Below are 12,668 nucleotides of genomic sequence, written 5' to 3'. Positions count from 1 at the left end.
ACATCTTTGTACATACTTACACTGCAGTACTGGTATCAGCAAACTTTCTGTCAGGACAATATTACCTGATTTGAGAAAGGTACATGAACTTTTCTAAATTCTTGTGACAATTCCTCCCTGTAAAAGTGCCGTTAAGACTTACAAACTAATAAATTAATTTTATTGAAACCTATGTAAATATTTTAACGCATATTTATAACCAAGTTTATCTGTTTGTGTGGGAAAGCTGCTACGACTCAGAGCAAGCTTATGGCGTTTTGATGCTCTCGCTAAGTGAATCTCAAGCATAAGTGGACATAATGGGACGATATCGCCCGGTCGTTAGTAAGTTAGTAAGGTATCATTAACATTACGGCTGTTTTCATTTATTTCACAATTCCTTGTTTAAGGGCTTTGTTAAGTATGTCGGAATTAGAAGGAAAGTATAATTCATGTAAAGTTTTACGATGTTGTGTAAGTTCTTACTTGTGCCTTTATCTAAATTCGAAGTTATAAATACAATTTTGAAATGTGATGACTGATGAGTGATCTTGAAATGTTTTTGTTGACGACTATTGCTTAATATTGTCTTCGGTTACCGCGATAGTTACTCATGAAATAAAACTATGAAAACGATAACTAACCTTATGAACCGATTTCGCATGTACAACCAGCCTTAAAGTTTATAGTCTATAATTGTTCATTATTTTAGTATGTGGGTATTTTTGCACTTTGTAATTTTTCCTCAGTCACCCGTTGACCACGAACGCTGTAAAGGGTTCGAAACGTCGGGATGTATTATAAATTCAATATACGCGATATAATCCGTTTTCAAAGTTTTATTTCATGACTATTGCTTAATTTAGTTGTAGAAGAAACCTGTGTTTTATTAATAAGCCCTGAATTCATAAGTAGACTTAAGGCGTTCTCAAATGGATCTAAAGCACGCAATAGAACTGAAAGCAAAATAGTAGTGGCAGCCAATGTTGAAAGCATTCTCGAAGACATTTTCCGGCACAATTTCCTTCACAGTTTTCTTTACCGAAACGCCTTTTACGAGGAACAGTAGGCGAAGTGGGTCACCAGGGCATCTCATCAATAATATAGCAGTTTTAGTTTTTCTCCATCTCGACAGGAACATGAAATGCACGCACTAACCATTCATCACAGCTACGGTACAAATAAGAAACTATAATAAATTAATATGCAAGGACTATTCCTGCTCCGCTTAATGAAATAGGTGTATCTTTCTGTGAATGGCTGTCGGTTCAGACTATTCGCGTACGGAGGCAACAATTTCACGCAGCGAAATATAAATTACAATTAAGCCTAGTTACGGGCCCGTCCCAGTAAATTACACATTGATTTGCGACACCTCGCTCTGTACGTTTTCATTCCGATCGGCCGACAAACGCGTCGGCCATGCTCGCTGATAAAATATCTCCTTAACTTTGGTTCAAATAATTCAAAAGCGGCAAGCCATAAGTCACTGTTTATTCTAGATTTATAGATAGCGGGCAGAGGCACGGTAATGACCAGTTGTGGGTTGTGGGTGTCGATTGTCGGCGTTTGGAGGTCCACATCCGACTTGCGAAAGTGATCGTGTTGCCCCCGTCTCCCCATTGCCTTGACATGCTGAATCATAAATGCCTTGTTGTTATTTGGTTAGCGTCAATTGGGGCTGGATCGCCTTTGTGATCATTGAACACAATTACATTGTTGAGCAACAGCTAATTAATTATGAAGGAATAATTTCCGTTTATTAAGTGCCATTTGAACTTTGACCTGTGAACTACACAATCTTATTACGAACCTTGTTTCTTCTCTTGTAAATGAGAGGAGTCGCTTATTCGTAGGATTGAGTAAAATAAAACGTTAGTAAAAGCGCTAGAATGAAAACGAAGGAACGCTATATCTATTGGCCTATTAACCGTCTCTAAATAATAATAAATGATTGTTAATAACCCGAGTGCTACCGAGAGTCGGACAGGGCCTCCGTCTCCGGCGTGTCTTCGTCGGTCGGAGTGGACCCCAAGGGGACCCGCAGGACTCTCGGCTCTGCTCGGCTTGCCTTCATGGGCCGTCCAGAGAGGAGTCGTTAGAGCTATAATGCTCCAGGGGTGGAGGTGAAAGATGCATAAGACGCGAGTTGGCACAGTGGCTGTTAACATCAGTCACTGGGTAGAAAGCGGCACACACCTCTCGACACCCCTGAGCCGCTAACACCGGTGTTTCTCCTGGTCGTCTTCACGACGGCAGTTTCAGGGGCCCATCTAGTCAGCGGCAAGTCACCACCTGCCTCGATAACGTGTGTTAGCATTGTTATAGCAGGACTTCTTTACAATAACCCAGTCTCATTGTCCACCCAAACTTCAATCCATAGACCGGTATACTCATATACTGTTCACTTTTTCTACAATAGTCCCACTGCCTGCTGATATCGGTTCATGGGAGCCCTTTGTTGCGCCTGTGAACGGGTTCCAGCAGGCGTTTTACATGACATTAAAGTTCTCCAAGGGGGCCTCTACCTACGTGTTGGATCTATATATCCCTACGCAAGCCTATCAAAATACCGGGATTTATAGGCCCGTGAAATCCAAGGAGATACAATGATTGTTAATAAAATAATTTAGTTACGAAAGCAACAATTAACACAAATCGAACGTTCAAACCGTGACCAATTTACTTAACGTTTCGCTTTAACCATTCCATTTACGGTGCGCTGTGACAATTGCATGCATCACATTCCAAAACGGGCATTATGAATTTTCAGTTCATGTTCTTAAATGTCATAATACTTATTGTGAAATGGCGATAATATGCCTTAGTTTAGAATGTGTTGCGTCGATAATTGATTACAGCGAATTGAAAGTTGGATATTTGGTTGGTTTGGTGGTTGACTGTTTGGTTGCAGCACCTTGCAGAAGCGTGTGGGTTATTGTGCAGTTGTTGCGACAGACCACCGCTCAACTTACTAAATGACGAGCGGGAAGATCAGGCCCCTATTTCACCACGGGGGCAGGTACGATAATTGTCGACATTACTGTTACTGACGTCACAAGCCCAGGCTACGGTAACCGCTTACCATCGGACGGCCGGTGTGCTTGTTTGCCACCAACATTTTAATAAAATAAAAAAACCACTATATCGCCAGTAAATAAGTACTTATTTTGCGAAGCTAATGACAATTGTCACAAGAAATCGTCACGAAGCTTCGACACAGAACTCTATTCTTGTCAAGAATTACCGAAAATTATTTTAAATCTTGTGACAATTGTCATTAGCTTCGCAAAATAAGTACTTATTTACTGGCGACATAATGGAGTTTTTTTAATTAAAATGTTGGTGGCAAATAAGCACACCGCCCGTCTGATGGTAAGTGGTTACCGTAGCCTATGGAGGCCTCTGACGTCAGTAACAGTGATGTCGACAATTGTCGCACCTGTCACCATGTTGCAATAGGGGCCAGGGGGTCTAGCCAAGATGACAAACGTTGATAGAGAACGCCAATCGAACCTTAAATCATATATGGAAATAGTCACGTGACTTTTTGTAGCATCTGTCGTGCCTATACATTTTTCTTTTCATTTGGCGTTTGTCGATGTACGATTATCTTACCGATTATCTTGCCTATTCTCTGGAAAGAAAGTGTCGGTGTATATTATCCTTTATATATGGGCAGTTTTAGATTTTAGTGTCAACGTATGTGGCTGTGAAGATATTTTTATGAAATATTTTATCGGTCGAGATTCTAATAAACGAAAAATCCCAATTACAACCTCATTCGGGCAATAACAAGCCTAATGATAAAAAACATAACTAACATACTTTATTCTATTCCTCTAATACCTACAGAGTACGTAGCGAACCCCCGCGGTCATATCATATAAAATACGAGATAAGGGGAAAAATCTTTCCCAAGGTTACCAGAATTACTTTTATTATCTTCCCCTTCGTTTCTATTAATTTGTTATTCTTATATTCCAACAAGTTTTATCTTTGTAATTAAATCTCTTCTGGTAACAGCGAATACAGCGATATACATGTTAGTTTGGTTGGCAATAAAATTATTTGTGGCTTTGCATCAGATAAGGTTCTTATGCCTCATGTACATAAGGATTCTTCTCTGGAAAGCCATATGCTTTAATTGCAATCTGAGCGGAATATCGCTTACGTCACAGTGATCTGTTATCCCAACTGACATGTGATTTGGAAAATTCGCGAAAGAAAACATCGCGCGTCATCGGTTTGTGATAATTAAAAACGTTATTCTTTTATTTCAATATTTGAGTTTCAATAGGGGGTATTACTGCAATGTTATGCCACCAGAGTGCAGCACTAGCCTCTTCAGTAAACCATAGATAGAGAGTAGCTTATACATACTGCGCTTTAACTGTATTTTGACAAGTTTTCAGAGATAATAAAATATGACATTGATGCATCAAGGCGGTTTGTTTACAGAAGACCTACCGGGAAACGCGAATCCGAAATTTCGCTATCTGCCTCTTTATCGCTCGAATATGCAAGAGTGACAGAGATGTTAGATAACGTAATTTCGATTTTCTTGTTTCGTGATAGACCAGCAGTTCGTGGTAGTGGCGCCCCGTGCGCAGAGTTTCGCGTAATATTCCCTATTGGAAATGAATCATAAGTATGATGAGAGATATCAACCTTTTAGGAGAGAGAAAGATATAACGGCGTTTATATCGTAAAGGTATTGAGTTTATTCATATACCGGAAACCGAAATTACAAAAGTTGCAAGTTGCACCACTAGTCCTTTTGCAGCTTCGGTTACATTATATTACACCTTGTGTCACACCACACTTTGACATTTACCCATTTTGGTACAGCCGCAAAGCAAATCCGGCCAAATGAGAAACTGGACCTTACTTAAATAATTACCGATTTCTTTACCTGTACCTTCTTTATGTTACGACATAACACATTATAATATACATACTCCTTAAATCTTATTACGAACGGCCTCGAAACTCTTTAATTCGCTCTATAATTTATTCAAGCACTTTTTATTGTTATTTTACGATACGTTTAGCAATTGCCGAGTAATTTGATCGTAATGAACAAAATGCGTGGTGGAATGATATGCAGCGAGCAATATGGTAATCAGACATGCAAATGTATTGACACTTATATCCCTTTGATGTTCCTTTTGTAATTTGAACTGTAACACAAAGCAGTAAAGTTGATATTGAAAGAAAAACATACTATGGTATGCGAGTTTGTTAAAGTTGTTAGAAATGGCAAGTCGGGCGGCTAATGAAAATTGAAAGGATAAGTTATCTGGAGCGGTTCTGTACTTATTAAGCGTAATGCAATCTGTATCTTTTATTAGTTTGTGCATTGATGAGGATTGGAATGCGTATCGAAAGTCGAAGATAATGATTTTCAATCAACATACGATTTTTAATGGATTTTTAACATAATTTCAATGCATGTTCATTTGTATGCGAATGATCTTACTGTATCCGCTACCAACTCATTATACACTGCATACGTAACGAGGTTCTGACATAATGACTTATAATAGTTCACGTCACGTCACACTCGACGCTTCCTCAAATCGGACGTCGATAACTTTGACAATATTGGCAATCTTACAACTACTTGTCATGTCAATTTGTAAAAAAACCGGCCAAGTGCGAGTCGGACTCGCGCACCGAGGGTTCCGTACTTTTTAGTATTTGTTGTAATAGCGGCAACAGAAAAGCGGTAGCAAAACCGTCTCGTGTGATGCGGAAGGGTCCTGGATTTTCCCCAGGCTACCATCCCCCCACACAGTCCTACCGCTCTAATGGCCCTAGTGCCATAGAGCCCGTCAGGTTAAAAAAAAATGTTTTTTTAATAGGCGTATTGGCAGAATGTCATAAACGAACCAAAAAGCAAATATTGCGTAGTTTTTTTTTAATGGCTGAATGCCATGATGCTGTGCCACAATTATATGTGAAATAGAAATTTAAAAAAAGCCACTTCCCGGCCTAGGCCTGCAACTTTGTATGAAATTTCATTACAGACCTCTCGTCTAGCCGCGCCTGAAACGTGATACTTCCCAGCCTAATATAAAGAACGTAATATCAATATTACATAGCATGTTTGAGAAAAAACCTGTACACTCCTTTTTGGAAGAACCCCATACTGTAGCCCCTCGGAAAAACCTCGACATAGCTCATTCCACACATCTACATTATTCTTACTAGTCGCTGAACCACCAAATACACGAGAAAAATAATATCCAAACCCTCTATTATTGTTGTCTTCAGCGTTGCGTATGGCACTGCGGCGGCGGTCACCGGTCCCGCGACACTGCCGCCGCGCACTACCGCGCCGTGTGCCGCGCGCTGGTCGCCGAAGCGCTGGAGCTGGCGTCCTTCCTGGCGAGGGTGCGCGTCGGCGGCGCGAGGGACCTCGGGGCCGCCGAGGAGTCCGTCACGCATCTGGACACGCTGCAGTTCTCTGATTGGGTGAGTTGAGAACCTTCATAAGTTTGCCTATTACGGCTATTACAAGCAGTTCTCCTCTAGAATCCAAAAAATATGCATTAACTAAAACGACTTTATCTGTAAAACTTGAATTCTGAGATAAAAGTCTCGTATAGATGCTAACTCGAATAGGGAGTTTTCAGGAATTAAACCAGATTAAGGTTTATTAAACAGCAGTACACCAGCCGGCTTCAAAGTTTTTAATTTTGTAATTTGTTAGAAGTTGTAGTTAAAGCTTTATTAGAAGACAGGGAACTCAGATGACGTGCAAATAACCCGATATTAACAACTTTTAGGCACAAATGAGGATTAGAATTATTTGGCCAGTTTAAAATCGAAATGCAAAAGAATTGTTTATTTACAATCGGGCATCTGCAAAAAATGCTTTGATAAGTAACTGAAACGTGTTTAAGAAAAAGTTCTTCTATTGTAAGAATTTGATAAAACCTGCCTCTCTTTCTTAATATTCACTTAAAACTGATGACATCACGTCATGTTACGCCCGCTAAATGAGAAAGCCTAATGAAGGGAATACCAGAAGTCGTCAACCGGCATGCGCTGTGTGCCGCCTAGGTGCCCCATGCAATATTTATGACTTTACTGGAAGTTTCACGTGCCATGCCATTGATTATTTATTTCCCTCATTGACTGCGAGCAAAATACATTATAACCGTGCTTTACCCGTATGTATGGATTCAAGTTCATTGCAAACATTAATACGAAAGTCGAAAACTACCTCCTCGTGAGCATAACCTAAAACTGAATAAATGTACCATCAGGCGGGCCGTATGCTTGATTGCCACCGACTTGGTATAAAAAAAAAAAAAAATGGCTCCACTATTTTGAACAAAAAAATCCGAAATGTGAATCGATAAATAATCGAAACGGCTCACAAAATTTTACGAGAATCGGTTGCGAATTGCGACATGTAGAGGAGAACATCCGGACAAACGAAAGCATTTTTTATCTAAACTGAAACGGAGACCATCGCTGACGCTCGGTCAATAAGTAGGTAGGTATTATCAAAACCTAAGTCAATAATTTTAACTTCCATTTGATCTCGGGATCAGTTATTAATATTGTAGATGTTTTTGTCTAACGAGAAATGAGATCAAAAATATTGGAGAATAATTATTATTAGCATTCTTCCTTCTTTTGTTGATGTAGGTCGAAATAACGTTAAAGCAATGAAAATAATGACAGGACGTACTTAAATATATTTCCTTTTGCTTTATTATCTGGAAATAACATATCAACTTTCCGATTGTAGTCAAACCGAAGGATTTGGAGAGCCCTTCAAGTATGTAGAAAATACAATACAAATTTGATGCGTTTATATTTATTGTTTATAATTATAGCTTTGAACCCCTTTGAATTTAGGTGCTACATATTAGATTATGTTCTATTTCATTGTACGGAATGACAAACAATGCATGCTATGAGATGTCACTAATGTCACTATTCTAGATAAATCTGTTCGTCAGGCAGCTTGAATACGCAATTAATAGGGCGAAATTATAATTGGCACATTGCATGTATCAAAAATGATGTTGATGATCTTATTATTAAGTTTGACATATCTATAATAATTCAATGTTTTTAAGAATAATAATAACTGCATCAATAAATTGGTCTGATATTTAGATTAAGGTACTTAATATATTAAACTTGACAATTTAAAAGTGCTTGTTGCTAGGCCTATTTGAATAAAGAATATATTGACTTTGACTTTGATGTTTATAATATGAACCAGAAGCTTTAAACGCGGCTTTTTAGACGACCAGCTTTAATTTAGTTCCATATTGGTGTGTTTATTTCCTTCCTCTTATTTTATGTTCCTGCCGCTTTTCTCTTAGCAAAGCGTTGTATCGATAACTGATTGCTATTGTTGTTTTCCAGGCGCGGTTTTGGATGCAAGTCATCGGAGAGTTGAGAATGGGTGTTAAGTTAAAGAAAGTCAGTTACTCGCGGACCCCCATCGAGTACGAGTTGACCCCATATGAGATCCTCATGGACGACATCAGATCCAGGAGATATACTTTAAGAAAGGTTGACGGCGCGATACCACCGAGGTAAGTTTGACCAAAATATATAATAAAATAATTTGTTTTGTTCCCAAAGTTGTTCATAGATGGCAGCACCAGTCTCTCTCGCTATAACGTAATTCCGTAAGGAATTCGTATAGGAGGTGCAAGCGCGCACTGCTTGCCCTTAGAGTTGGTCAAAGACGCCTAGTCTTACTAAGATGGCATATAGTCGAGAAATTGGGACGGGTACCGCCGTGTCGAGGTGGCTTAGGGGTTCATAGCGTTAGCTACGATAGCTAAAGACGCCGGTTCGAATCCGGCCTTCACCACTGGAGGACTTCTTCACCTTTTCTTTAATACATGACATATATAGGTATTACAGTTTATAAAGACACATTGATTGAGAAAGATGCGTAATATCTAAAACAATTTCGTGCTTCGAATTTGACAGTTAAACGAGATGGCGGTGTACAACTCTATTAATTTTGCGGTAACTGTGATTGTCAAAAGATTGTGATTGACAATTCAGTGACCGCAAAATATATGGCGCAGTACAGCGCCATCTGTTTTGGATGTCAAACTAAGGGGGCACGTTTTTTTCTTAGACTTTACCTCTCTATTACAATCAATTCTCTTTGGTTTGACTATTATTTTTTCTAATACTGAGTCATAAATAATAAATCATAAATATAACCACAGCTTTTGCCCGCGACTTCGTCTGCGTGGAGTTAGTAATTTGGATAGCTTATTTTTTATCCAATCTGCTTTTTACCGATTGCCCATACAAACTTCCACTCCCCCTTTTCACCCCCTTAAAGGATGACTTCTGGGATAAAAACTACTCTATATCCTTCCCCGGGACTCAAACTATACCAAATTTCAACTAAATCGGTTCAGCGGTTAAAGCGTGAAGAGGTAACAGACAGACAGACAGACACACTTTTGCATTTATAATATTAGTATGGATTGCTTTCATATGTTTGAGATAAAACGTACCATTGTCACAAAATCTTCTGTAATCCAAGCTGACAAACGTATTAAACATATTAATAACCGGCTCGACATGTTTCACTCCGTACCGAGGAGCGTCAAGCTCCTGATGACGAATATGTCTGTCTCACGGAAGTTTTGTTATTAAAAATGACAAACGTATTGTTGAGCATGCGTAAAGAGTCTATACAGCCTGTACTTTAGTATTCAGTTCTAATCCTCTATGGACTATATAGGTACTAACTTAACTACAGTTCTGTTTAATAATAAATGTTTTTTTTTCTTTTACAGTGTAAAGAAAGACGCACACGCAATGATTCTCGAATTTATTAGAAGTAGGCCTCCACTAAGAAAGGTAAGATAATATATGAAATTATATCCAACAATAGTACCTGATCCTTATGCAAATATCGCCTTCGCATGCCTCCTTGATATTTTACCACGTAACAGTTCTACTACGTAAAAGCGACTTGTAAAAAACCTAATAAAAGGTCGTAGTTGTACCTATAACTTCCGAAAAACTCATTGGTACGAGTTCGTGACTGTTTTTTTAATAGGTATAAACTGATCGGCGATTGTCCCTAGTCCTAGTCACACCATCGGCAATTGCCCCTAGTCACACCTGATGGAAAGTGAAGACAGGGCCTAAGATAAAGCTCACCGGTTCAGTAATAGTCTATTTACTTTTGTTTCAAAGAGACCGAGGTCATATTGATCAGGGAATACACATGGCGGGAGCCATTCTTTAGCCGTCCGTACCAAAAAGGAGGAGGCAAAACGTTTCGAACGAATGGAACGTGAACTACGAACGGGTGCATTCGCTCCCCGCGCCTGGATGTCCGATGATGTAAAGGGGAAGGTGTAATCAGTTCTTGTGCGCACTTCTCGGAATGTATCCGATAGGATACCGATAGACAAGCGACTCGACGGCGATGCTTAAGGCTCTGTATCTTTGACTTGACAGATGGGTCATCGCCAAAGAATCCATGAGCCCGGCGCTCTATTCTCTCTCTATCTGCAACGAATGAGTATATCATGTTTGTTTTTCCATGTGCACAGGCATCAGAACGCAAACTACCCCCACCACGGCGAGAAACGACTCCTCGAGAGAAGCTACTAGCTTCCATCCAGGTCGGGAGGCAGCTCAGGCCCACGCCCTACTCGAGGAGATTATGTGAGTACCTACATAATAAGTTAATTTTGAGGTTATAGCAGGCGTGGCTCACTCCTCGATTTCGTCGCGTCGCTACAAGTACATGCGGCCCACACCAATTTTGGTATCTAGTCTAGTAGTTGCCGCGCACCGCTACGGACGCCTGCTCGCGGTTGCGCCTCCTTGCGTCATATCTGTCGTAAAAGACGCGTTTTGTTAGGGAGTGAACCTTCTGTACCTAGTTATTTATTCTGTGGTTATAGTTACAGGTTTAAGGCTAAGATATGACTAAGGTTGATATTACACTTGTCCAATATTTTGGTCCAATGTGCATTGTGTCTCACTCTCTCACTAAGCAAAATGTGAGATGCAAATGCACATTGGACTGCTGCTAACTTTGTAGGCACTCTACTAAGACTATAGGTATCGGCAGAGCTACATAAAGTGTTAATTAAAAACCGGCCAAGTGCGAGTTGGACTCGCGCACGAAGGGTTCCGTACCATTACGGAAAAAAACAGCAAAAAGATCACGTTTGTTGTATGGGAGCCCCATTTAAATATTTATATTATTCTGTTTTTAGTATTTGTTGTTATAGCGGCAACAGAAATACATCATCTGTGAAAATTTCAACTGTCTAGCTATCACGGTTCATGAGATACAGCCTGGTGACAGACAGACAGACGGACAGACGGACAGCGGAGTCTTAGTAATAGGGTCCCGTTTTTACCCTTTGGGTACGGAACCCTAAAAACGCTGAATACGAAATAACGAAGACGTTTTAACATTACCTACACGAAACGAAAATATTAGCATGTTTGTGATGTTTGTATTTTCTTCTAACAACTCCGTAAGCCTTTGGGCCTATGTTGATATTATAAATATTATAATTTTAGGAGGATAAACAAAAGTTACGTTCACCTTCAAAGTTCTAAACTTTGTGCGTGCCTGGTTTAGTGGTTTATGAACAGAGGTTAAAAAATCTTGTGCCGTTTTTTCAAGCAAAATCTAACCAGTTTATTAGCAGTAGGTAATCAATACGGACTGAAGTGCTATTAGAAATCGCACTTATGGTCATTAATATAACTATATGAAATTGTATAAAATATATAATCGAATTTTAACCAAAGTGGCAGACATGTATGAATAGCTCCATTAAAATTAATTTAGATCAGATCAGGGTTTGGTTTCCCAAACTTTCCTCTATCCTTTCCCGTGTACATTGTTTGATTTAATTCCAGACCATCGCTCCAGAACAAGCTTAATAACCTAGCCATCCAATCCTATCCTTACAACCCTGAGAATTATTTGGCTACGAAAATATGGAACCTTATTTGGATTGGATAAATTTCAAGAACTTTGCGCTTGCTTTTTAAAGATGTAAGTTTAATAAATTATGTCGTGCTCACATTGCAACACGTATTTTATTTTAAAGTACATCTGGTGCTCCATTACGACACCTTGTGCTATAATAAGCACGTTACGTAACTACATCGAAAATTAAAAGGGCCATATATGTATTATGTACTGTAGAGTTGTACAATACACATGCAAATAGGTAGTTCGCAACTCGTGTCGATTTAAAACACTCCCTTCATATTTTTTGCACTTGTATCGTAAGTAACTATTATATAATTTATAGCAATTAATAACACTCAGAATCGCATATCAGCGGCAAGCGGCAAGAGAACAAAAGCTACAGTTGTCATACCGAGTGGAAAAGCGCCTGTAGGATAAATAATAGCAAAGTTGTAGAGAGGAACGTTACGTGTGCAGTAGGCGTATGCTGGAGCTAGTGGCCGCATGACAAGGTCGGTGTTGTTTTGCTTTGAACCTTATTTGTTGCACATAGAGCAGTATTTTAAATAATTATGCTAGAATCGAACTTTAACTTTTAAAGTAGCCCGTGTAAAGCTATTTTCCCCTCACTAGCTCGGAAAGCCGTCTTTTATCCTTTAAAACAAGCGGGGAAAAACGCATTTTATCCACTAGTGGGGAAAGTAATTTGACCTTGAATGGAGCG

General features: G+C 39.4%; 1 protein-coding gene across 2 annotated transcripts in view; it reads left to right on the top strand.

Annotated features, from left to right (window-relative positions):
- LOC134740808 (protein spire) overlaps nucleotides 1–12,668 on the top strand; it is a 219,110-nt gene that overhangs the window by 150,807 nt on the left and 55,635 nt on the right. The window contains exons 5-9 of one of the 2 annotated variants that reach the window (XM_063673429.1): nucleotides 6,259–6,459; nucleotides 7,748–7,777; nucleotides 8,377–8,549; nucleotides 9,786–9,849; nucleotides 10,554–10,668. In XM_063673429.1, coding sequence (XP_063529499.1) covers nucleotides 6,259–6,459; nucleotides 7,748–7,777; nucleotides 8,377–8,549; nucleotides 9,786–9,849; nucleotides 10,554–10,668 — 583 coding nt within the window. The remainder of the gene's footprint in view (nucleotides 1–6,258; nucleotides 6,460–7,747; nucleotides 7,778–8,376; nucleotides 8,550–9,785; nucleotides 9,850–10,553; nucleotides 10,669–12,668) is intronic. The other variant, XM_063673430.1, reaches the window with a different exon arrangement.

The sequence above is a fragment of the Cydia strobilella genome, chromosome 4 (genome assembly GCF_947568885.1).
Source record: "Cydia strobilella chromosome 4, ilCydStro3.1, whole genome shotgun sequence".
Taxonomy (NCBI): domain Eukaryota; kingdom Metazoa; phylum Arthropoda; class Insecta; order Lepidoptera; family Tortricidae; genus Cydia; species Cydia strobilella.
This window is presented reverse-complemented; position numbering and strand designations above follow the sequence as displayed.